This window comes from Pseudopodoces humilis, chromosome 17 (assembly GCF_049639895.1).
Source record: "Pseudopodoces humilis isolate 2021_Gansu_Grassland_sample_001 chromosome 17, ASM4963989v1, whole genome shotgun sequence".
Lineage (NCBI taxonomy): Eukaryota > Metazoa > Chordata > Aves > Passeriformes > Paridae > Pseudopodoces > Pseudopodoces humilis.
The window spans coordinates 16,670,509-16,697,371 of record NC_142216.1 but is presented as its reverse complement, the minus strand read 5'-3'; the positions used below and the strand labels follow the sequence as shown (position 1 = coordinate 16,697,371).

The 26,863-nt window shown below is 49.9% G+C and overlaps 1 protein-coding gene across 1 annotated transcript in view; it reads right to left on the bottom strand.

Moving 5' to 3' along the window:
- Positions 1 to 1,286: 1,286 nt before the first annotated feature.
- The window catches only part of FGF18 (fibroblast growth factor 18), a 65,674-nt gene continuing 40,097 nt past the window's right edge, over positions 1,287 to 26,863 (bottom strand). The window contains exons 4-5 of the mRNA XM_088063578.1: positions 17,386 to 17,492; positions 1,287 to 2,260 (exon numbers count right to left, since the gene is read on the bottom strand). Coding sequence (XP_087919704.1) covers positions 1,994 to 2,260; positions 17,386 to 17,492 — 374 coding nt within the window. The 3' untranslated portion in view covers positions 1,287 to 1,993. The remainder of the gene's footprint in view (positions 2,261 to 17,385; positions 17,493 to 26,863) is intronic.

Here is a 26,863-nt window from a genome sequence, read left to right as displayed (position 1 = left end):
TGCTCACAGTCCTCCACCCTAGCACTCCTCTGAACTTTCCCCAAATCCTTCCCACATGAATCCATCTGAAGACAAAGCTGGCAAAGCCTTCCAGCCCCCACCAACCAATTCCACCACTGGGTCCTGTTCCTGTGCTTGTCTCCAGGTGCCCCAGGAGAGCAGGTCTCACTAATCCCCTGGGACAGGGGGTTTTTGAGTGACCACCCGTGCTTTGCTGGCATGAGGCATCAGCTGTACGGCTGCCCAGCTCCTCCTGGAGCAGCATGGAGCGACCTTGCTTAGCACTGCTCATTTTTCTCTAGGCTTGCAAGGTTTGGAGATTGGTTCAGATAAGCATCCTCAAGCTTGCATGCTTATCTGCACCATCTTCCAAACAGCTTTGATCTGCAGGATTTGGCTGCAGCTCTCAAAGTTATCTTGGGAAAGCTTGTTCTGGGGAGAGTCATTCTCCTGATTAACAAGAAAAAGCTTTCTCAGTGGCTTTGAGCATTTCCAGCCCTGGCTGTAACCAGGGACTGTAGCCATGTCTGCACACAGAGAGAAGGAAAAGCCAAGTGAGCTTCTCCTTAAAACTCCACGTGGGCTCCGTTGCCATTCCAGCTAAAATCTGAGGTCAGGTATTTCATCTTGCTTCTTTTCCCCACTTTCTGTTTGTGGGGTACTTTACATCCCCCATATCCAGTGCAGAATTCCTGGAAGGAAAGCTGGCTGGACTGACCAGGGAAACAAATCCCTGGATGAGCTGGGTGAACCATGCAGGACAAGGGAGAGGGATTTGTCTGGCTGAGGGAGAAGGTTTAAAAGGTACAATTTTGAATTAAACAGCTGAAAGCAAGAACCCCTCTAAAAGCTCTAATGAAGGAAACACAAGCCACACATAAGTATGTGTTAATGCAGCCAGATACTCATTCTCCAGTTTACTTTCTGCTTGGCTTCCACAGCTTTAGGAAATATTCCTTGAATGAAAAGTATCAAATATGCTGCTCTCAAAAAACACCGGTGTGGATTCCCTCACACTCAGCACACCATCACCCCACTGAGACTCTTCCTCGTGGCAACAGCCAGGGAGGAAGAGGAAGATGGTATTAAGGAACAGGAGGAACTACAGAATCAGCAATGAAGTTTATAGTGGGGAAACTGCCCTGGACGTTTCCTGCTGGCCTCGCATAAAGGACAAATATGCATTAAAAAAACACTACTCAGGGAGAGGAAAGAAGTGTGAACAGCAAAAATGTATACATATGTTTTAAATAATTTTTTTAATTGTTGAGGCAGTAATACTTGGTTCATGGAACTGCAATATACAGAGAGGTGAAATAAATAGCTTATATATATATAATATATATAATATAGCTGGTTTTAAAATATTCCCTTATCATTGGTGTACTAGGTCATCTTGTAGTCACTTGAATGTAGTTAGCAGCATTCTCCAGAAGTGAGCAGGATGCAGGATCACGGAGCCGTGACTCCCTATGTCGTCAGGAGGGTTACAGAGGGTTGGTGCGCCGAGAGCTCCACGGGCTCATCCCTGCAGCTCCCGCCGCCTGTCCTGGCCGGCGGGCAGCAGGCAATAAATAGATTACTGCAACCGGCACTTGGCAGGGCAGGGTCTCAGTAACTTTGGGAAAGAACTTTGGTTTTCTTTGGTTTTATTTATTTATTTTTAATTTTTTTTTTTTTTTCCCTCTGGGGATATGCTTGAGAAGTTGTCCTTTCCAAAAAAAGCAAAATAAGCACCTGTGTGTCATCAACAACAAGAAGTCAATTTAAATAGAGCAGTTCATTTCATTTTTCAAGTCACAATAAATCCCGAACAGCTTTCCCCAGCATTTGCCATCTAGTCTTTTATTAATTTTTTTTATTTTTATTTTTTTAAACACAATGTACAAAAATAGAGCTTCTTCCTTATTTTTAATGTAAAAATATTCCTCTGGTGCAGTTTTTTTTTTTTTCTTTTTGTGGTTTCTTATTGTGACACTGTTTTTGTCTATTTTTAGCTGGGGTTGGTGGGTCGTATTCTCTTAGTCCTCTTGGTGACTGTTGTGTACTTGAAAGGTTTCTGTATCTCCATTTGCCCCTTTGGGTATCTCTTCATAAAGTGTACATCTTGCTGGTTTTCCCGGGTCTTGGGCCCTTTCCGTGGTCTCCCTTTTTTGGTGAATCCAACATACCAGCCTGAATATTTTGCAGACATCAAAGCTGTGTAGTTGTTTTCTAGGACTTTTTCAATGAAGACACACTCCTTACTGGTGCCATCAGGCTGAAAAAAGAAAAAAAAAAAAAAGAAAAAAAAAGAAAAGAAAAAATAAATAATCCAAATGCAAGCTCAGTGACCAAAACTCAATTTGGCATAAATAAAATCATCACATCTGGACCTCTTTTTTGGTTTAAACATTGTTAATAAGAGCCATAACAAGCATCAGCTGAAACAAAAAAAAAAAAATTTAAAGCATGAAAGTGTGAGGTCATAATTTCTTTTTTTTAAAAAACTCTTATCCAAGGGGAGAAAAATTTTTCAAAGACAACATTTAAGTTTATCCAGTCCAGTGCCTTCAACTGCAAGCAAAGCAAGACATCCAGCTTTGCATTTTTCCACTAGAGAGAGAGAATGAATTGAACTCATGCCAGGGAAACATCATATTAGTCAGAAAAAACCCAAACCCCAGAATCTCACGTGGCCCAAACAACAGCGTTTCCCCTTCTACCCCTCACTTCTGATGTTTTCTGAAATACCTTATGGGCTTTCACCCACAACTACCCAAATCCCACTAAAATTACTACAAGCCTCAGTCTAAGCCTCCACAGCAGTTTGAAAACCCTCTCTTCCCATGTGATCCCAGGGCAGCCCCTGGCAGATGGACCACACGTGATGCCCCAGGGGTGCTGGAGCTGCAGGGGTCCCTGGCCCCACTCTGGTCCCTGGGACCCTGGAGAGCCCTGAAGCCAAACCAGGCTCAGCTCAGCCTGGAGATCAAGACTACCAGAGACCCAGAACTGGGCTTTGAACACGGCAGAACACGGATTCTGCATTCAGCACAGACAGCACTGGAGGGAGTGACAGCATCAGACAACTCCATCTTCAAGTGCTTGAGCACAAAGGAAATTCTCCTCACCCATAACCTTCTGCCAGAAAACATCTTGCCCTTTAACTGCTGCGTTACTGGTGCTGTACCTAGAATGCCATATGTCATGTGCACCTGCACTTTGATTTGTGCATCAGAAGATGCTGAGCAGTAGATACAGGATAAGGAGATATGAACCGACCCACAGGACTTCATTTAACGCTCAGCAAAGCCAACACAAGGCCCTTAATAGCCCAACATAATAGCCCAATTCAGCTCCCCACTGAAATCAAACGAGTTTTTTGGAACTGCAGGCCTACATATGCTACTATTAAAGCCTGCCCACCCAAAGTAAACACTGTCAGACCCTCTCAGTCTTTAGCTATCACATCCTGGGGGCAGGGAAGCTGCAACAGTGTGAGCTGCTCAGCCCCCAGCTCTGCTCAGGGACTCCTCTGGCCACGAGACTGGGGCGAGGAGCCGAGCCCTGCATGGTCAGCATCCCTCCCCCAAGGACAGCTCTGCCTGCTCTTCCAGGGGAGCCATCCTAAAACATGCTGCACAATCCCTGTGGAGTTTGCTGCAGTTTGTGGAAAGGGCAGGGGACCATGGAACAGGAGGGAACCCCACCGGGTCATGCTGCACAGGCTTCCCTGCACCTTGAGCCCCAAACACTCCAGACACAGGGGAACCATCAGGCACCATGACCAGGCTGGAGGCAGCAGCAGAGGAGAGCCAGGCTGGTCTTCACCAGCCGCCAGGGCCAGCCATTCCTCCAGGACTCAATGCCTTTAGCAGAGCTTTGGTTCCATCCCAGTGACAGAAGGCGATGTTTGCCCTGAAGTCAGCACCGCAGGCTCCTGCCTCAAGGCTCTTGGCACCAGGGAAGGTCTCATTAAGAGGGCAAATTCTGGCAACTTTTGCAACAATTCTGCTAATCCAGGGACTCTGCCTTAGGAGCAGCAGTCTCCATCCTGGATAGGCACAAAGGTCCTCATTTTACCATCCACAACTGGAAGCTCACAAACACTTTAATGAACAGCAGAACTGGGCAAAGCTCAGTGGTTCCAGTTCCTGGGGGTGTCATTCTCCAAGTCCTGGGTTTGATCAAAGCCACATGAGTGGCAAAGGGGGAAATCAGTCAACACCACAGGGTTCCACCAGATTTCAATGGGAAGCCATAAAACCAGCTCCAGGTTTCTCAGAGCTCAGCCCACTACAAACCCTTCCCCAGTGAGTGGAGAATTTTTAAACAATACCATGGCTGGGATTCAAATCCACCCAAACCCAGGTGCCTGTGAACCGACCGGATCCATACCGCAGGGGGAGCAGGTAATTGGAAGGGTTGTTCCCCCCATGCTTGTGGAAAGGGTCTGGATTTGAGCCCTGACCTTGTTGCTAGGAGAATTAATGGTTTTTCATGCAATTTGGGAGGTTTCCACTTGTACTGCAATGTCAGATTTTCACAGAAAATGAAGACTGGAATGAAAAGAAAACATGTGTGTAGGAGGGGGAACTTATTCTATTAATAACAAAAAAGTATTTACTTATACCTTCAAATTTGCCGACAGAGCCTAAGACGGAGACAGGAGGTGGAGGGATAACAAGGTGCAACTTCAGGCCAACCTCAGGGCTAATTTGAAGTAAACAAGGTGCATGAGATAAAATAACTTCGTTCTGGAAGAGGAAGAGCTAAATGGTTTGATAACATGAAATTACAGCAACATTTACAAGTAGCTAGAGATAAATCAGGATGAGGATCTCACTTCCCCAAACAGAGCATTCCTGTATGTGCTAAGACACATCACAGGCACACAAATGATTCTCAAATACTGACAAGATAATTTTACCGTGTCTCTTATGATCACCAACAGGATAAATCATTCACACAAGTTACCTCCACCATGAAGAGCTGTACCCACAGCTATCTATTAGGGGAAAAATCAATTTGTTTTCAGTAATTTTTAAGTATCAGGTGCCCAATGTTTAAAATTTAATCAGTTCCCTATTTAAGCCATAGCAAATCACTCTTTTGGCCTGTCAGCCATCTCCTCACTCCTCCAAAGAGAGGGGAGCGAAAGGGAAAAGGGAGACAGCTTTGGCCAAGCATCATTCCCTGCTCCAGCCACAGGCTCACCCTTCCCTAGGAGCTCCTGGTGTAGCTGGCCTAGAGCTGCAGCCTCCTTCGCCACCAACACCAGCTGGGAGCTGCTCCAAGCCACCTTTCATACACCTTGTGCTGGCAGGGATACACCCTGCAGAGCACTCACCCTCCAAAACACCCAGCTCTGTGTTTTCAACAGATTCCTGACAATAAAGAAGTTCTTGAAAGCCCTAGAGCTGCACAGGGGCCATCTGGCCCAGTGTGATGGTCTGGCCTCAGGACAGCAGAGGTCTCACACCCAGCCCCACATCCCTGTCTCCTCCACGGCAGGAATGAGGGCTTCATGTGCCCCACATGTGCCCACTGGCTGCTCCTGCCTTTTGGCCTCACCATCCCACTGGCAGCAGCTCCAGGCACCCTCCCTGCTCAGAGCAGAGGCACAACACTGCTCCTGCAAAGGCTCTCTGCAAGGCAGAGACCAAATTGCTGGTGTTGGCCCAGGGGCTGCTGCCTGCCCATGCAACGAGGCCGTGCCACCTTGCAGGTCAGTTCTTTGCAGAGAAATCATTCAGAGCATGTTTTGGTTTAAACACACCCCAACAGCTTTGGGAAGATGTAATATCTGTTAGCCAAACTTCTGATAAATGGCTTATAAAATGTCTGATCTAAATGCCACCTGGCAGGGGAAGCTCTGGGGCGTGGCCCAGGTCTGTGCAGAGTGAAGCGGCAGCACTGCCTGAGCAGCACCAAGGGCTGGCCCATGCAGAGCATCTCCTGCAACAAGGGCTGGGCAGCAGCCCCGCTGGCAGAGGGTCGGTGCCCAGCGCCAGGCAGGCACCTGAGCAGTGCCAGAGCTTTTACAGAGCAGGGCTGGAGCAGGGCACACGAGGCTCCAGTACAGGTCTGAGTTTCTGCGTGCAGCTGAGGGCAGCAGAGCCAGGGGCTCTGTGAGTACACGAGGAGCAGCCCCGCATTGTTTGTGCAGAGCATTTGGCGAGGGGCTCTCCAGTCTTAAACATGAAACATGTTGAACTGACACTAAAGCGGAATTAAGTGCCAAAGCATTTGCTGCTTCTACAATTACACTCCGGAGCGCTTTGGTGCTCCTGCTCTCCTTTTTATGACCCAACTTGGTCTTATTGTAGTTTGCTTTCTCGTTTTAAGTTCTCCAAATGGAAAGGATCAAAGAGCTCTTTGTTGTCGTAGCAGGAGAGCTCCTCGGAGCGAGGCATTCCTGCCACGAACAGCTTGCAGCTCAGGGGGAGTTCGCGGCCGCTCTGTGCCACCAGCCCGAGCCAAAGCATCAGCAGGTGCAGCAGCCGCCTCCGCCTTCCCCCCGCAGCCTGCCGAGCCGAGCCGAGCCCAGCCACCTGAGCAGCCCTTGATGGCACACGGAGCCCAGGGCAGCTTTTCTCATTTACGCTTCGCAAATCTGGCGCAGTGGGCACCGGAAAAGCCAAACTTCCCTCGGCTTTCACAGCAAGAATGAGCCCTTGCCAGCAGCTCGGCTAACACCGCCGAGCGGGGAGAGAAGCCTTCAGGACGGAAAGTTTCTCTGTTTGCAACGATCAGGGAAAATTAAGCTGTTGTTAGCTAAGCTTAGGTTAAAGCGTTTCTCCTCCTCAGGCGCTGCTGCATTTAGGAGCTCTCTGGGCGAGCGACTGGCGATGTGCTGCAAATGACAGCAAACCCCAAACGCCACCAAACGTGTGTGCCGAGCCAGGAATGCCGGCTTGGCACAGGCACAGCGAGCCTCAGCGCTCCAAGGGACAGGGGCCGAATTGTCACCTTCCTGCCCCCAGGCTGGAGCTGCGCTCACACCAGCCCTCCGTACGATGGAGAGCATCTCCCTCTGCGAGGGAAGCAAGCCCCCGCCTCCCAAAAATCCCGGAGCGGGGAAAGCTACCGCTCAAGCCAAAAGTTCCCAAGAGGTGCACGCACCCAGGCTTTTACACGGAAAACCAAGGAAAACGGACCCTTCTTGCAGCCGTCCTCCTCTCCCCCTCCACAGACAGACAGACAGACAGACAGACAGAGGGGATTCCCCAGCACGGGCACCCCACCACTCTGGGTTTCATGCCACCCTAAGGTGCGAGGTACACCCACTGAGCTCAGCAATCATTTCAAAGGGCTGCTGAAAATTCCCTCGGACGCTGGTAGGTTCACCCATTGCATTACACAGAAGAAATCCCGCTCTGTGTCCTAAATTTCCCAGCACTGACAGCAGGGAAGGCTTGGGTTTCCAGGAGCAGCGGGCTCAGCAATCCCCGTGAGCAGCTCCTGAAGGATGCCCAGCTGAGGACCCAGGGCTGGTGCCCCAAGCACCGCTGATAACCCCTGGCAGCCCCAGAGCTGTTCCCCCAGCAGTGCCCAGCGACGTGTGGCTGTCAGGAAGTTCCTTCTCTGCAGCTTGGCTCAAGCTCAGCTCAAAGTCAGAGGGGCAATGCTCGGAGCCTCCTCCAGGCTCGCTCCACATGGCTTGGAAAATCCCAGGGGGAAGGGGGCAAGACAGGAGCTGCGTTAATGTCACAGCTTTTAGCACTGCCCGTCTCCCCCCGGACATACGCCCACCTTCCAAAGGCAGGTCAGAAAACACGACGGGAGGTGAGCACAGCGCAGCCGGAGCCCGCAGTGCCGCTGGCAGAAGCTGCTCCCAGCAGTGCTCAGCCATCCCCTGCGTTTCAGGGGCATTATCGCGGCACATCCGGCAGCAGCATCCCTGTGCTCAGCGTCCTGGATTTATGACAAGGCATCCTGACCACAGAGACACCTCTTGACCCAAATGCACATTCCTGCTCCTAGCGCAGGCAGTAAATCAGGAAAGCTGCATCCATAACTGCCAAGAGTCACTCAGCCCCATGCACGTTTCCTCCAGCTCTCTGCCCTCTGAACCTGCACAATCCTCCGAGGAAAATACTTAGGAGTCATGATGGGCAGTTCAATAAAAGTGTCTGCCAGCACAGCGGAGAGGTTAATTATGTATACAGGACATCTAAGTGCACTCACGAGGCAGGGAAGTAACACAAAACCGCGCGGAGGAGATGCTCCGTGGAGGGCACATCTCCCTCCAGAGGCCCTGTTCCAAAGCAGCCCTGCCCACATGTGCCCCCAGCTGCCCCCCGGAGCTGGGAACACCCCATCCCTCCCGAAAACAGGCAAAAAGGGCATGGTCCTGCATGCGTGGGTCAGGACATCCAGGCTTGGCAGAGCCCTGTGCTTGCCTGTGCCAGACACAAGCTGCAGGAACCAAGCAAGGAAGAGAACCGGTTAAAATTTTTCTTTCCTTCTGCCTTCCTTTCCAAAACTCCCCTTTGCTAACCAAGTTAAGTACCTCCCATTGCCGTGGGAGAGTTCTGTCCCAGGATGAACAGGGGGACACAGATGAAAGCAGTCTCTGTAGGCTGGGGTTACACCAGGCCAGGCCTCCTCGCCTGCTCCGTCCCTCGCTGCCACGGCTCCTGCCAGCACTGCAGCCGCAGCCCGACTTAGGGCAAATCAGGTGGCTTCACCTGGACAGATGCACATTTGCTTGACATACATTCCTAACTGCATCTCAGAGAGCTGCACCCACCTACTGTTAATGAGGAGAAATATCAACAGATTTTTAAATTAACTTCATTAAACCAAGAGAAAATTTAGGAAACTTAACGTCAAAACCGCAGGTTTCCTGGAGCAGGGAGCTACTTCTCTTCAGGAGATCTGAATCCCCAGGCAGGTTTCAGATGTGATATCTCAGCAGATCTATGGCATCTCCTGTTACCTGCCCCCCCAGGTCCAGTTCCATGGAAGCTGAGAGGGGCTGCATGTGGTAAGGGATGGGAAGGTGTTTTACCCCTCTGTACAAAGCACAACCTGCTGCTGAAGGGCTCTGCTGGGAGCTCTTTTCCAGCAGTCATTTCCAGCCTCCACAGGCCAATCCTGACCTTTCTACACAAGCCACCTAAGACCAGCAGCATATTTCATGTAGGCTTCAATGCAATATCTAATTGTAGCGAGGAGGAGGGCGCTCCTCTCCCTGGGAACAAGCGACAGGACAAGAGCACAGAGACTCAGGGTGGGGCAGGTTCAGGCTGGATATCAGGGAATTTGTTAAACGTGGGAACGGCTGCCATGGAGGTGCAGTGCCCATCCCTGGAGGTGCCCAAGGAAAGGCTGGAGGTGACACTGAGTGCTCTGGGCTGGGGACAAGGTGGGGATCAGGCACAGCTGGGACTCGGTGGGCTCGGAGGGCTTTTCCAACCTCAGTGATTCTGTGATACAGAGAGTTGTGCCACTATAGGAAATGTTTTATTAAAAAATTGTTTAAAACACCAGATGAAGGTGCTGAGTGGAGCAGGATAATGAGACTAGAACAGTTGCTGACCTCATAGCAAGTCCTGGGTCTGTCCCAGATTTATTCACATTAAACAAACATGCACACTGACTATAAGCTATCATTTCAAACAAATGCAATTTCACCCAGCCAGGATTCCAGTAGTGACACCACTTTCCCTGGGGCAAGCTTAAATGGAGAGAATTTAGAGCCATGAAAGATCATTGCTTGTATCCAGGATGGCACTAGTTCTCTTCATGTCAAGTTATAGAAAAAAGAGAAATTCATCATCAAATCAAAACACAAAAAATGATCATCCAGATTTGTTCCAGCCTGTGAGTGACCAACCTCCATCCCTATGCAGCAAATGCAAGGCTTAAGACTTGTCTTCCTTTAGGAAAACTTTGGATCTCTGGGTGTCCAAAAGACAAGGAAAGAGAATCTCAAGAACAAAAATGTATTCAAGAAGGATCTACTTTTTTTTTTTTTACCTTAAATATACTTCTGTAACTGCCATATCAATAAGACTATTTTGCTACTGTTGGAGCACAGGTTTTATTCTCCACTGCAAAAACAGCCTCTGTTTTCTCACCTCCTCTCCAAAACCAAACTGCAAGCCAAGGAGAAACAGTTCCTGAGGAGCAGAAGTGCCCTGGATGTGATCTCAGCTGCACCCATTTGAGAGAAACAAGGCTGCACTGCTTTGCTCTTTTTGCGGTGAAATACATCAGTGTTTTTGCTAAGTAGTGCTTAGAAGAAACATCACCCTCATCTTAAGAGGTGCTCAAGACCAACAACAAATTGCACTTAGGAGATGAGACGCTCTGAGGAAGGCAATTAAATCCAACTTGATAACTGTCAGCACAAGATGCGTTCAGCAGCACACCCTCTCCACCCAGACAAGACAAGGCATGACCGGGGCTCAGGGATCCCCATAAGTAATTTTAATTAACATTAAACCTTTGGCAACTGAAATAGTCCAACAGGACACACAGCTGCAGCCACCATGAAACACAGGGGACAGGAGGTCAGCAGCTTTATGGTGACACTTGCTTCCTGAACACAGCAAGGATTAAATTAAATTACCACAGAGCTCTCAAGAAGATGGTTTTCTTCCCTGGAAGGGGACAGACATCTTCCAGCCATGGGATAAGGAAAAGATTCAGAGGTCAAGGTTACAGGCTTGGTCTGCAAGTGAACCTTGACTTTGCAAAGCTCTGTCTGAGAGAGAACTGGGGCTTCTTCAAAAAAGCCAAAGCAAATGTGACATTTCCTAAAGAGGAATCACAGTAAATCTGAACATGTGTTACACATCTCTGGTGACCTGACACACAGTCCTCACATCCTGAGCAGAGTACCTGTGAGTCCTTATCATAAAACTACTATCATGAAGAATATATTTATTTTTTTTTTAATAAAAGGACCATTTGCTCTATTTCAAAATGAACATTTGAACAATTACGGATGTGCCAAGAGGCTTAAGTTAACTGGAGATGTTCACATACAGCTAAAAGGTGACTTGGTTATATTTTGGTGCCCAAAACTGCCCCAGCACTGGAGGTGAGGCTGCCCCAGCCCAGCACAGAGCAGGACAATCCCTCCCTGGCCCCTGCTGTCCCAGGGCAGGGCTGTCCCTCCTGGCTCCAGGCATTGCTGACTCAGATCCAGCTGGCCATGGACCTGCACCCCCAGGTCCCTTCCTGCAGGTCTCTCCAGTTTCTCAATGATGTTTGGGGTCTGAGAATGGAGGAGGGTGGTTTAGCTTCCACTTCCACTTTTAATTTAATGAGAATCTCAGCTTCTAAACTTTCAGAAAATTAATTCAATTTTTTTTTTCCACAGGTTGCAGGAAAAAAGCCTGATCAGGTAAATGCAGAAGATTCTGATGGCCCAACCAAAATAAAAGTGGTTTTGTCACCTCCTTGATTTTAAGACCTTTGCAATCCTGCAGGCTCAGATTCCAGTCACTTTGGACACTTGAGATGGTTCTGGATCACGTCTCCCTGTCCAAAGTATGGCAATGCCCAAAGTTCCTTGGCCTCAGGGTCCAGTGCATGTGTTTATTTAGATGATTTAACCTAAAACAAACTCACAGGAGAGCAAAGACCCAGACTGCAGCTCCAAATAAGATCTGACCAGGATCCAGCAAAAGCCATGTCAAGTTTTGCTTTCACATAAGATGCCAAGTTGGAATGGTTTATGGCTGAGCATGTCACAGAGAGATCCACAGAACACGTGCTATTAAACCTGACACCCCACCAATCCTGCTCATGTTTGTGTTGCAAATTCAGCATTCAGAAATTGTTGGGTTTTACAAGCCCTTTTCAAGCAACCCGAATACTGCGCAACTCCTGGAAAAATTCTGGATAAGCATCAAACCCCAGTGGAGCTTAGAGTTCTGCCCCAGATCCAAGATACAGTTAGGTGTGGTTTTAAATACACGAGCTGAGGAGGGCAGGCATCTCCTGTGCTGCACCAGAGTTCCAAACTGCAGCCCCTGGGGTGCCCCTGCCCTCCCCACACACCTCCTGGCAGAACCTTTGCTCCTTTGCAGCACCCCTGGCTGGCCCTGACACCCAAAGGCCACCAGGGCACGTGGGGGGACCAGACTCGGGGCTCATCCTGCAGTGTCCTTGCCTCAGCCCCCAGCCCTGCAGTGAGGAACTGGTTCTGCACCCGCAGCTTTTCAAAGACAGCTTTTCAAGAATGCTTAACCTCACTCTCAGCCAAAGCCACCTGATGGAAACCTGCTCCAGGCACAGCAGAAAGGCTTTGGAGAATGCCCTGGTGTCTCCCACCTGGGTCAGTCTCCTTCCCTACAAAGGGATGCTCCTGCTGAAGCCCCCACAGCTCCTTCTCCCTGGGGCCAGAGGAGTTTCAGGGGCCAAGAGTACATTTACAGGCCATGGTGGGCACCTTCACCCTTTGATGCTGTCAGAGATTTTTTTAGCCAACTTTCCTGACTAAACACACACATGCCGCAAGAAAACCCTGATTTTAAAGTTGTGATGTAAACAACCCCGAATTATTACTATCCCCTAAAGGCTACTGCTGGCAGGCATCAGTGATAAAGCTCTGCCAGAGCAGTCTGGCATCTAGCAACAATTTGTTTGTTGTCCTGCAAAAGTACAGAGAGCCTTGCCATATGGTATTAGCGACTTTCTGGTAACATTAAGAAATATATTGGCTTGGAAAGCAGTTATCATACCAGCAAAATCGCTGTGTCTGAGAGGCAGGTCTCTGCTGTGAGTGGCACCAGCACAGCGGTGCTGGGCAGGGCTGGGAGAGGCACTGGTGGCCAGCACAGCCATGCCACCTCCTGTCCCCTGTGCCAATGACACGGCCCCGGCACAGCCAGGCTTTGGCTGGCACAGCTTTTGTTCAGGAGCTGGACCGTGCCTGGGGACCAAAGCTCAGCTCATTGTGAGTGCTGGGAGGGCTCCAGTGCTGCAAACGTGGTGTCAGGGGACACAGCCTGTCCCCTGAAGGCAGGGGAACCCAAATTATCTGTCACCAGTCTGGAGCTCTGCCTCAGCCACCCAGCTGCCCACAGCTTCCCTCACCAAACAGCTTTTCCCCTCTGCTCATGTCCAGCTCAGAGAATGGGGCAATAAAATCAAACTCATTGAAATACTTTTACAAAAATAATGCCCCTATACTGCAATGATTCTGAGAGTGTGTGGACACCAGATCACTGAGGATCCTTGAAAGAAGGTGGGAGTGTGAAATACCCTCCCCACAGATACCTGCTGCAGCCTGAGCACCAGCATTGACCAGACTGCTCCATCCACAGGGGTGTGTCAAGGAACCAGAGGGAATCCCCTGGAGACAGTGCTGGGGGTCAGGAGATGCTCTGCTCTGCTCCCCATGCAGCTGCCACCAACCCTGGCCATACCCAAAGCAAGGGCAGGCTCTGGCCATCCTTTGATAGTTCAGACTCACCCAGACCCCTGACTGCAAATGCTCTCCTGCCAGAGATGGGACAGGACAGGGAAGGGCAATCTCTGCAGCATCCTGCAGTTCTGGAGAGTTGGATGTCTGAAAGGACAGGCTCAGCAAGAGCAGCTGGAGCCCTGCTCAGGTAAGAGCCACCTGCTCAGCCCAGGCTGCTCCTCGCCCCGGGAGACTTCAAAGACTTACCCTTGCCAGCCTTCAGCAAACACAACATCCCCACTCCCCCATGGCCTTATCTCAGTGCACGAGATAAGAGAAGCTGAGGCAGAGAGAAAAACCACAGAAGGACTCCCCAGGAGAACCAGTTAGAAGCTCAAGAGCTCCTCCAAAGAGACCATCAGCTCCTCTTTGCCTCTAGCACTGAATTACTGCCAATATTCAGAACTGTTGTGTTCTAGATGACTTGTCACCTTGTCACAATGGACAAGTCACATCATGCCTCTCCTTGGAAGAAGAACTGCACCTTTGAGTCCTCTTCCCCCCATGTTTTTATAAGCCCGAGATAAATAAACAGGTTTAATAACTTTTTAAAAAAGACAAAAAGGTTTCTCAGAAAAACAGCTGTCATTCTTGTTCTGAATTTTCCCATTTTCATCTTTCTCCTTGCACTACAATTTCACCACAAAGCCTGGAGAAGAGAGAGCTCTGGGAAGAACTTATTGCAGCCTTTCAGTATTTAAAAAAGGTTAAAGAAAGATGGGGGCAAACCTTTTAACAGGACCTGTTGCAATAGGACAAGGAGTAATGGCTTTAACAAAAAGATAAATTGATATTAGTCATAAAGAAGAAATTCTTTACTTTGAGGGCACTGTCAGAGATTGCCCAGAGCAGCTCTGGCTGCCTCTGGATCCCTGAAGTGTCCAAGGTCAGGTTGGACGTTGGGGTTTGGAGCAGCCTGGGACAATGGAAGGTGTCCCTGCCATGGCAGGAGTGGAATGGGATGAGCTTTAAGGTCCATTCCAACCCAAAAATTTCTCTGATTTTATTCTAAATTTCAGTGGTCCACAGAAAACCTCGGGAAGACCAGAAAACTTGGGACCTACAATTTTTACGTAGCAGCAAAAACCCATAGGCAAAGAAAGATATGGGCAGAAGTAAAAAGAAATAAAATTAAATGTTTCTTGGGCCTTCTTCAAAACAACACCAAGAATTCACAAAAAACACACTTGAGTTTGTTTTCCCCAGGTGCTGCTCACCTGTAACAGAAAAGTCACTGCTGTACAACACATCCCCTGTCTCGTTTTCCAGAGCACCACAGAGTGCCAGTGACCTCAGCAGCTGCTGTTGTGAGAGCCAGGAGCCTGCCCAAAACAGCTCCTTTGGTTCCTGCTGGCTGTGAACACACCCAGCAACACCTGAAACAGGCAAAACCCACCAGGTTTGGGGCTCCTGAGCAGGCTCTGTCAGAGGGCTCTGCTGGGAAACATTGGTGGAGGTGCAGTTGCCAGAAATAAAGACACAAAGGCTGCTCCTCTTGCCCCGGGGGTTAACCTGCTTCCCTGCAACACAGCCAGCTCCAAGGTGGGGAAAAGCCCTGTCCACCTCTGGAGCTCTTGTGTTCATCACTGGTTCCAGCTGAGAAGAACAACAACCTGCTCCTGACCATGGCACTCTTCGTAGGTGATTATGGGACTCAAAAGGGGCTAAATTCAAAGCAGGTTTTCAACTGGGGGGGATCCAAAACTGCTGAGTGAGGAGCAGAACAAAGCCAGGTGGCACGTGCTGGTCTGCTTGGGGATCATGAGTGTAAGGCAATAGGAAAGCAGCAGGGGAAATGCTCCAGAGGTTGGTCCCATGGCTCCTCTCCTGCCAAATGAACATAGTCGGACAGCCATGGAGCAATCGCTTCGTGGGCTTCATTCCCCTCCACCCCCAGACTGAACTTAAATATTTGTATAAGCCCAGGCGTAACTTTCATCTCATGTTTTCCTTGGGGTTTACTGGCTGTTTGGAGCATGCAGGCTAAAAGGCATTCCCTCAAACTCTTGCCACAAAGAGAGCTGAAGCCATGACATTAATTAAAACCACACTCTTTGGTATCTAGAAGACATGCTATTGTTTTCTTTTGTTGCTCATGGGGAGCTGTTAATGTGGGCGACACATCTGGAACATTTTCCTGCCCAGCGCCGCGTTCCCTCTGGCCCAGGTCGGCTGCTTTGGGAACTTGTCACAGGCTGGGCTGGGAGGGCAGCAGTATTTACAAGAACAGACTTATTTATTCTTTGTCACAAAACATTTGCCAGCTTAACACCATGAAAAGCACATGCTGGTGGTGGGGGGAAAGGGTTTGTGCTGCCTGAAAGGTGACAAGCTAAAGAACTGTCCTGCCTCAGCACCCAGTAGGTCAAATCAAGGGATGAGCCTTAAACGCACACTCCATACAAATACATGGAATGTTTGGAAAAACTGATGCTGACTTGGCCAGGATGCTCCTGAACACTCTGTGCAGAACAGGAAAGGCCGTGGGCTGCCCTGTGCCACTGCTGACCCACCTGGCACAAGGTCTGCTGAAAAAAAGGTAAGATTTTGTGTTCAGTTTACCCCACCTGAGTGCTTCTAAGATCTCCACGGCTGGTATCAGCACCTCCTAAACATGAACAACATTATCCTTGTAACACTTCAGGGGAAAATGCTATGATTGCATTTAAAGGACGGAAAATTAAGGCACAGAAATATCTAAGACAGGTTTGTGTCCAATGCAACCTTCAAAAGCATCCAGCACGGTTTAAATCCAGTTGAAATAATTCCCAATGGGGTCCAGTAATAATTCCAATAATTCCAGTAATTTCCAATGAGACCAATGGGGTCTCACGCAGGGTGGTAACACAAGTGCAGGAAGCAGAGAGAATTGGATGCTTTGCCCCAGCCTTCCCAGAGTGCTGATTTCCATTTCTCCCTGACTTTAAGCAGTGCCCTGGACGCCTCCTGCCTTGTCAGGCAGCTCCAAAGCAGGTCAGGCTCAGGGCCCTGGCTGGCAGCAAATAACCTGGGCTTAGCCTCCACAGAGCATCTGCTCCCCAAGGAAGCACAGGTGGAAGAGGGAGGGATCCTCCTGGGAAGGCAGTGTCCCATAGGTGTCACTCCTGCCACCACAATAGTAAATAATTTTTCATCAGAGGCATTTGGTTTCTGTTTGGGAGCATGGCTTTCACTGCCTTGACTCAAAACAAAACTCAGCTTGCCTTTTTCACAGCCACAGAGATACTAGGTTTGAACTCCTGGCAGTGCTAAGTGAGGGCAGCAGAGGTTTGAAAGCTGGAATATTCTATTTCACATTTATTTTTTGGTGGCACTTCAGCTTTGCACAAGCCTCTGCCTGGTTAGCAAGCCTCCAGCTTTTCCAACAATAAAGAAGGACTGTGTGAGTTACAAAACCAGCTAATACACAAAAAATACTACTTCAGCACACAAGCTGGGCTGAAGGACTGAACACGCTGTAATTTGCTACATGCTTCCATTGGGGGGGCATCCCCCAAATTTCTGATTCCAGCCCTGGCTGTGCCACACCAGTCCCTGGCTCCTGGCTGGCAGGAAGGAGCTTTCTGCTCCAGCACAGTGCTCTGCTTGCCCTTCCACTCTGAATTTCTCCCAAAAGGAGTTCTGGGGGAAATTCATATTTGGATGTCCCCCCAAAGGAAGATCAGGTGGGGAAGGTGCTGTGGCCATGGCACTGGGATGCTGAGGTGACATCCCACGTGAGGCACGACCCCGTGCACACCTGCAGCAGCCCTGGAGAGCCCCGTGGGGTTGCAGGGCTCGTTTCACAGGCTGGGGGGCTCGATGGAGCCTCAGGAGAGCACCTGGGACAGCAAGAGCTGCCCTGCAAACCCCACATCCCCCGTCCTGCTTCTCATTTGAGGCTGACAGATGAGGCTCAAACACATCATTACAGCCTGGAGGAGGCTGCTCAAGGTAACACTCAGGTTACAAATGAATTAATAGGAAACACTTACCTTCCCCACTAGCTTGCCTTTCCTGTTCATGCAAAGGTAGAAATCTGTCTCCTTCCCTTTGATCCGGACTTGACTGCCAAAAGTGTCTGTTTCCACTAGAAGCTGGGCTTGGAAAGGAAGAAGAAAAGAAAGCATTTACCAGTGTGGTCCCAGGAAGCTGCAGGGTGCAGAGCTCACCAGGGCACTGTTCCTCTGCACCACAGCACGCCCTGCAGGGCCAGCCCCGGGACCAGGCAGCTCATGGCTCGGTGCAGGTGCAGGTCTGACAGCTCTCCACTCATCCCCACACAGATAGCCCGAGTTTAGAGCTGCTTTACATGGAAACATGGATACATGGATAACCAACACACCTGTGGGCTCTGTCACACCTGCCCCACCACCTCACCAGCAATGCTAGCTCACTGTTCAGAGAACCAGGAATTGTTTACGTTGGAGAAAACCTCTGAGATCATCAAATCTGACTGTTCCCCCAGTCGTGGCCACCAGATGTGGCACCCTACGTGACATCCATGTGGCTTTTAAACACCTCTGGGGGTGGTGATGCCACCAATGCTCTGGGCAGCCCGTTCCAGTGCCAGCACTCTCCTTCACGCTGCAGGAGGGTTCTTGGAGGGTAAGAATGTGGATTTTATTCTCATGAAGATGAAAGATTAGCATGATGAGAAAGAAAACCCTTTCCTCACAGCCAGCAGCCCTCAAACACTGAACAGAAGATCTTCAGCCACACACTCCAGTGCAAAACCTGGCAGGGATCTCCCAAAGGTCGCCACAACAGCTCACAGGGAGAAATTGCCTGCTCTGTCTGATGCACACCCACCCTGCACATGTCCTGCGTGCCTGGTTGTGCTCCCAGGAGGTCACAGGTTTCTTTCTGGCAGTCCAGGTCCAGGTCTCAGGCTCTAGCTGGGAGAAACGTGGCCAATCTCTGTTTTGCAGGGTATTGATGCCAGAGCTGGTTTGCAGCAGGAGCCAGGGGGGAGGATGGATTGCTGCTGCATCTCCACAAAGCCCTGCTCTAACACAGCTGTACCTGCCCAAGGGGCCCAGCTGCCACCCAGACGAGTGGCGTGCCATCATCGTCATCATCTCAAAACCCAGACAGATCCAAATGCAGCCTTTTATTCCATCTCTAGCTAAACACAAATTCCAGTCATGCTCAAGATTCGGATTCCAGGAATTTCCCCGGAGAGGCAGGAACAGGCAGACTGGACATTTTGGTGCAGATCCATCTCCAACATGGAGGAGGAGAGAGGAGACATGGTTGAAACACAATGCAAGAATGTGTGAGTGTCAGCAAGTGCAGCTCCACGCTCCTGCTCTGGAAATACTCATGCCTGTGAGTTCTGAGCCCCACCGTAGAAATACAGCTTTTGCCAAACTCTGGAGAATGTTTGATCTGCGCTGAAAAAAGTCACATTCTTTTTGGCATTCATATTTCAAACTTTAAAGCCCTCTAAGAGCAAATATGTTCATTGTAAGGATTTACCATGGGGATAGAAATAGGAGTTTGTTTCATTTAAACACATTAATATTTTTCCCACTTGTAAAGTCAGCTTTTGGCTTCTGCAGCAGTGCAAATATCACAAACCTTTAACTCACAAGGGCCCTAAACAATTTTCCCCTCGCAGCTCAATCACATCTGTAAGTTCAGGGGTTTCCAGTTACTAACTGCTTACATTTATTTAGATATATTTGTTAAACCTGTTATCACTGGGGATATTTAAATTATAACTTCTTTCTGACAGCAAGTGGGATAATGCCTGTATTACAGCAGGATATTACTTGCAATCATGCAGAGATAGGGATATTTATGGAAGTTTTCCAGAAATTCCTCATGGGTTTAGATACCTATGATGGGAGCAGCCTGAAGCAACAACTGGGTGCTGCCCACTTAGTCCCCTCACCTGCCAGGGCAGTGTCAAACCTGTGCCCACTCCTGTGAGGAAGGGCCCCAGCCAGAAATAACCCCTCAAAGTGAGGATATCAAGGTGGGCCAGCCAGGAGGGGGTGATGGCACAAGGCAAGGACAGCTCCTCCAGGGCAGGCTGAGCAGCATGGCTGGAGCCCAGCCCACGGCTCCGGGAAGCTCAGGGAGCTGCTCAGGTGCAGTGCAGCCCTGACACACAAGGGAACAGCAAAGGTGACACCGTCTGCCTTTAAAGAGGTGACTCTGAAAGGGCTTCTCCTCTCAGGAGCAGAGGATTGAGCTCAGCCTCAGAGAGGGAGAGCAGCAGCCAGCACACGAGCAGAGCCAGCAAAGCCTGCTCCGGGAGCCGTGGCCAACACCCAGAGCGCCAAGGAGCTGCCCACAGATGTGCAGTGGCCAAAGCAGCTGGGCACGGGCACCCAGCACAGGGGCCAGGTGAGAACAGGACAGCTCCCTCGAGCTGTGAGGCACTCCCTGCCTGCTCCAGCCTGAGAGGGAAAAGCTGCTGAGAGCGACTCTGAACATCACATGCTATGAACATCACATACCGACTCTGGCCAGCCAAAGGAGGAGCTGACACTGACAAAACCCTCACCACGAGAGCTGTGGTCCCAGCAGCTCCCACCCCTCCGATGCAGGTCCCGTGCTCAGATGGACAAACACGGGGCACACTGGCTCGTGTTCCCCACCCCCTCGCTCTGCAGCCAGTATGAGTAATATCCAAGCTGATTTTAATTTGAAAAATATCACCTTAAAAAGATGCCGGTTCCCTGCTGTGAAAATGAAAACCATCTGGATGGAGTGATTTCAAATAATTAATCTAGGACTCCTTTGGCACCGCTACTAATTAAAATACGATACCTTTCTCCCCCTTTTAGAATAAAAAATTTAACTAAAGTTTAAAGATCTAATAAAATAATGTCATAATTTAGAACTAGATGGAAGTCACCTTTCCTGCGGGCTGCAGAGGTTACAGCAGCGCTGAGATCCCTCCCAGGCAAGTGCCAGTGCACAGCCTGAGCAGCAGAGGATAAGCAAGCATCCAGTGGGACATTTGTGCTGGCAAACACAGCAGCATCCATGCCAGGGCCCCGAGGGACAGCCCAAACCCCCGGGGAAGGAGCAGGAGGTGCAGCAGAGGATGTCTGATCCCTGCTGTGACCTGAGCTGCCCTAGGGCACACCAGGGCCTCACAGAGTTTCCCACTTGTGCAAAATCTGAGTCTTAAGATGTTGGAAGCATTGTCTTATTTCTAGGGAGCCCTGGCCCCCCTTTTCTCCCCAGGAGACCGGTGCAGGGTTATGGCCCAGCAGGCGTCCAGACTGCAGCACCCCTGCAACTTCTTTGTGCAACAAGCATCTCCCTAAGTTCTCTCAGGCACCTTAAACAACACATCTAAAATCCTCTGGGATGAATCCCAGCCCTGAAGGTTGCAACCAGAGTTCCTGGGGGGTGGAGGCTGACCCAGCACAAGGGGTTGCTCGTGTCTCCCACTCCACTCACACACAGCAGGAGAAAAGCTCAGCCACCACCAACATATTTTACATTAATTTGAACTGTTCTTGGATTGCTGCCCTGTGATAAATATGCCACAGCACAATGGAAGAGCCAAGGAAAATCCAAGAGAATGTGCAGGAGAGCTCAAGGTGTGCCACCATGCCAGAGCAGCATCCCCACAGCACTCTGATGCTCAGCACACCTGACTTCCAGCCCCATCTGTCCCTGGACACACCACACAGAGATTACAATCTTTATTTTCAAAGGCCCTGCACTTCAATCTTCAGATCAGGCGTTATTGTTTGAATTCTTTGAGAGCTAGATATTCTGATATATTTTCCTGAGGAATAAAAAAAAAAAGCAAAAGAGAAACGATGTCTTTAGAGGGTGAGATCTCCTGCTACATGTTTTGCCTTATTGGCCCATTTAACCTAAACCTTCCTGAAAACTCCCATTGGAAGAGACTGGAATTCCTCACAAGTCTAGGTGAAAAGGATTACATATATATATATGTGTTGAAAAGCTATCTACCAGCTAAGAAAACATGAAGTCAGGGAGATATGTGAAGGTGGCAGAAAATATGCCAAATTATCTTTCAGCTATTTCCTGGGAGAGGGAGGACAGGAGCCAGAAAGGCACAGGGAAAGAGAGGAGAAAGAGGTTACCTGAGAAGTGTAAGGTTTTCAAATTCCAATCACAAAATCCTCAGGTCCAGATAAAGAGATAAAGGGGAAAACACAAGAAGGGTGCAGAAGGACTGGATACTTCAAGTCTATCCACTGGTTTGGGTTTTTTTGCAGGTGAAACCCCTGCAAAGGGAGCCACAGGGAGAAGGAACACAGCTGCTTACACTGTCCACAGGCACCTTGCAGTCAGCCAGATACAACAGATTTCCTGGGGACGAGGATCTCAGAGGGGACCAAGATTTTGTTGCTTAGGTTGCACTTCTTTTTCTGAAACAGTCAGGGAAGCACTGTCAGAGTTGTAACCATTTCCAGTGAATGAAGAGGATGCAGTGGCACACTGAGGCTGGGAGCACAGCCCCTGGGATGGAGGGCAGCTCTCCCAGTTTGTCACCCTGCTGCTGTGAACCAGGACATTCCCATCGTTCGCAGAGCACAGATCGTGTCTGATGGGAGAGTAAAATTCAATCTCTGCTGGGACTGAATCTTCTCCCCAGACTCCCAGCACGGACAGCAGTGCTTAAATACTTGAAACCTGTTCAAACCCTGCCTACCCCTACCAAAACCACATGAATCCCTTCTGCAACCACAACAGCAGAGAGCATGACTCTGTCTCCACAGCCATGATGTAATGATGAGGGAATAACACCAAAATTAGGTAAAGTCTGGAGGATCTAATGAAGCCTGCTGGCTGTGGCCCAGTGAGGGAGTCAAGGCTGCATCCCTAAGTTTTGTCTGCACACTTGCATAGTCCCACAAACTGAATGGTATTTAATGGTTATAATCCACAGAAGCCAACTCCCTTCTCAAATATTCAGGTTCAAATTAGGAGCAACCACCCCAACCAGTGAGGCTTGTGCTTGGGAGGGCAGAGCTCTGACCCCACTGCCCTGAGCTCATCCTGTCTGTCCTGAGCCCAGCATATGCACGTCAAATTATTAAATGGGATGTTCCTGGGGAGGAAGACTAAGAGCAGCTCCAAGGCTCAGGCACCAGATATTTTCTGATTGAAGCCAACGCGTTGCACGAACCAGGGAAGTGCTGGGTGTCAGCACAGAGGCTGCTCAGGGAGCAGCTCCCAGTCCTGAGCCGGGGTTTGAAAGATGCTCTTACTCTAAATAAGGATTTAAGTGCTGTAGCTTTCACTCAGCCAGCACTCTACCTGTTGCACCTGGGGACAAAGACTTTTGGGGGTGTAAAGTTCTCGGGGCAACAACACATAGACCAAGTGCCAAGTCCCCATCACGGGGTGGGAAGGGAAGCAGGAGCAAGGGCTCTGTGAACAAAGGACAGGCTGCAGACTCAACCTGCCACCCGCAGAACAGCCTCGCTAGCTCTCAGGAACCAGACAGGTTAAATATTTGCATGGGAGACATCAGAAGAAAAATCTATAATGCAGCAAAGCCCTCAAAGGCACTTCCACTACAGCAACCTGATCCTGTAAATACTCGCACACAAAGGACTTGGCACACATCGGAAGTCCCTCGAGTGGCTTCGGGGTCCCGTCCGTGGCAGCGCCCGCAGGGTGGGAGCACAGCCTGGGACAGGCTTTGGGCTCGCTGCCCACCTGCCCCAGGGGATGGGGAACTGCGAGATCCCGGCACCGAGCCCGCGTTCCCTCCGGGCTCCCCGCTCCGGGCTCTCCCCTCCGGGCTCTCCCCTCCGGGCTCCCCGCTCCGGGCTCCCCGCTCCAGGCTCTCCCCTCCGAGCTCTCCCCTCCGGGCTCTCCCCTCCGGGCTCTCCCCTCCGAGCTCTCCCCTCCGGGCTCCCCGCTCCGGGCTCTCCCCTCCGGGCTCCCCGCTCCGGGCTCTCCCCTCCGGGCTCTCCCCTCCGGGCTCTCCCCTCCGGGCTCCCCGCTCCGGGCTCTCCCCTCCGGGCTCTCCCCTCCGGGCTCCCCGCTCCGGGCTCTCCCCTCCGAGCTCTCCCCTCCGGGCTCTCCCCTCCGAGCTCTCCCCTCCGAGCTCTCCCCTCCGAGCTCTCCCCTCCGGGCTCTCCCCTCCGGGCTCTCCCCTCCGAGCTCTCCCCTCCGGGCTCTCCCCTCCGGGCTCCCCGCTCCGGGCTCTCCCCTCCGAGCTCTCCCCTCCGGGCTCTCCCCTCCGGGCTCCCCGCTCCGCGGCAGCCGACGGGAGCTGCGGGCTCCTGGCGATGCTCGGGGAGCTCCCAAAGCACCGCCTGGCCCCAGGGAGGCTCCTGTCCCACATCCAGCATTCTGAGCTGTCCCTTGGCGCTCCTGGCCTTGTCTGCAGCACGCAGCACCAAGACATGCAGGAGTGTCCGTGCCGGTGCCGGTGGCAGCCCGGGTGGGCAGCTGTGCAGGCTGGACACGCTGTGCTGCAGTTCACCCACAGCGTGCCCAGCCCGCGGTGGCCAGGACAGAAAGTATCACTGCATGCTCTTTAATATCCCTCCCCACTATTTAATGTCAGCCTCCACTATTTAATATCCCTCTCACATCATTTAATATCACTCTCACACTAATTAATATCACTCTTCACCATTTAATATCACTCCCTAGTCAAGCCTGACACACCATCCCTAGAACCATGAAATCACAGAATGGTTGGGTTGGAAGAGATTTTCAAGCTCTGCCAGTCCCACCCCCCTGGGCAGGGACACCTTCCACTGGACCACATTGCTCTAAGCCCTGGCCAGCCTGGCCTGGACCATTACAGAGTTCTTACCTGTAGGGATGCCCACCCAAAAAATTTCCCTACCCAGAATTTCCCTTCCCCTTCAGTGGTGGCTAACAAAACGCCCAGGGGACAATGCTGAGCTGGTGTTCCCCAAGCATCTCAGGGACCACCTCGAGCAGATTCTGCCTCCCTACCCTGTAAAGATGTGTTGTTTATGCCAGAATGGCACTATCAAGGTAAAAAGAAGGTTCTAAAACATGAAAGTCCTCTTCCCCAAACCACCCAGGCTCTATCAAGGTGTTAAGGCTGGGTTGGACTTGATCTTGAAGGTCTCTTCCAACCTAATGATTCTGCGATTCTATAGGATGACAAAGCTTCCAAACATAGTCCCGACAAACTCACTCTAGTCACCACATCTTGGGAGAAGCTTAAATGAAAATGTGCTAATTTGAGGTCCTTTATTAGCCTACACATATGAAAATTGTTTGAGAGTTCAGCAGATACAAGACCAGAATCAGACCAGAATAAATACCAAGGTCTAAGAGATTTTTATCCAACTTAAATAAAACTTTAGTAAATCCCTGAATCTGTAATTCTGTGGAAAACAAACCAAACTAAGAAACACACAGAGAAAACACCCTCCAAGTTCCATATTTCTGGCCCAAGCTGGCACTACCCAGAGGCTGGTCATCCCTTAGCAGTGTGAAAAATTCATGTAAAATATTGTCATTCTAACGTGAAGCCATTTGCACCCTTTGGTACATCTAAGAAAACAGGATTAAGCAGTGGGAAATCAGACTTGACCTCTTGCAGATGTTTTATACATAATTCACCATAAGAGACACTAAAAATATTTTGGCAGTTGCTGCAGGGCTGGTGAATAAGCTTATCTAGAGCAGGTTCAGTAGAAGCAGAGGAGGGCAGCTTCTGTGCTTCAGAAACGCCTGGAGGGGATGGCTGTGAACAAATTGTGCCCTGAACTTTGCCACCTGCACACTTGCCATGGCTAAGAAATAAGCCTGGAAAGAGAAACGTTCAGAATGTTAGCACAGAAATTCCTCTATCTCACCAGGGTGTCCTGCTGCCTCCAAGCACAGCTCAAGTGGACAGCATTTCTACAGAGGCAGGAAAACTGCTTGACAAGCTGCCAGGCTCTGAGTCTGGGATTACTGAAGGATGAGCCTCAAAAAAGTTCAGAAGATCTGTTATGCTTGAAAAAGCACCTAAAATGAAAAATAAAGGGCCAAACCCTGATGTCTTTGATCATTCTCATTTGAATAAACTCCTATTGACACAGTCAAGCCCAACAGACAACGACCTCAGAAGCTGGCCCTGAGCTCCTCGCTGAAACACGTCCAAAGCGCTGGAGTCTCCCTGGTCTGGAAAGAGTGTGAACCTTTCTCGTCCTCACAGAGGGTTAGAATTACTGCAAGAACAAACCCCAATGAAGTTATTTTGACTCTCTAGTTCCCAGTCTCAGCTGGACCCAATAAAAACACTGATGTACACACGAGTAAGTCAGGAGAGAATGGCCAGCTGGGAACCCTGTGTGCTCTTGTGCCTCTGCAGAGCTGCTCTGCTTGTGCCCAGGAGCTCAGGGCAGGGCACAGGGACCCTGCAGCACTGCCCACCTCCCTCGGGCAGCTGCTGGCTGGCTGCTCATCCCAAGGGAGGAAGTAGGAGTGATGTCAGCACCACCATCTCCCCTTTCCAAGGAGTCCCAAAAACATAAATCTCTCCCACATCACAACGCCGAGATGGTTCCACACACTCCAGAAGTCAGCACGTCCAGGCTCCTCTGCTGTGGTTGTGAGTGCTCCAAAACAGGGCTAACTGGGACGAATGTGTCAAGCAGCTGCAGGGTTGGTTGAATTAAGATTGTCAAACGTGCCTGATACACAAAGATGTTAAGTTCTACCAAGCAGGGCTCTTATTCTGCACCAGTAAAAACTGAAATAAGGATAATTAATTTAATGGATCAGAATATCAGTGTGTTTGTGCATTTTCTCAAAGGGACTCATTGTAACATTCCCTTCTTCCAGCAAGTGAAAAATATGCTGAAAATAAAGTTGCAGGATGCTCTGGTGTTTTCAGTGGGATTCTCGTGGCTCTGGAACCCAAAGGAGCAGAGGCAGCAGCACAACCTACCAGAAGAAAATGTTCTGGCACATGGGGAAAATTCCTCTCTATTTTAATGTTTTAAGCAGGATTTGCTCTTAGACATGGTCACAACACAGAGGGTCAAAGATACCTGACTTCTTAGTGCTTGTGCTGCTGGAGCTCCCTTTTGCCAGATGAAAATAACTTGTTATTCAATGAAGTACAGAAAATCATCACTCTTGGGTCAGAGGATATAATAGAGTGTGACTATTTTGGGGTAAGGGTTAAAAGACGTGGGGGAGGACTTATCTACAGCCCCTGGGGACATCTGGATCCAGCTGCACCCTGAAGAGTGCCTTGGAGAAAATCCTCTGCACCAGCCCCTTTGGAGAGGTTTCTCCCATCAGACACAGCACAGTTCTTACAACTGCTCTCAGGGCAGAAGCAACAGAAATAACACAATAACCACCCAAACTCAGGTATCACATTAACTCTCCCTTTAGCACCTTTGCTTTCACATATTTATTTTTGGAAGCATTCATCACGGGACTTCTCTTAAACTGTTACCCCTAGTCCTCAGCATCTGTAAGACTATATACTTCCCTTTTACTGCATTTTAATTGCATGAGAAGTTTTAA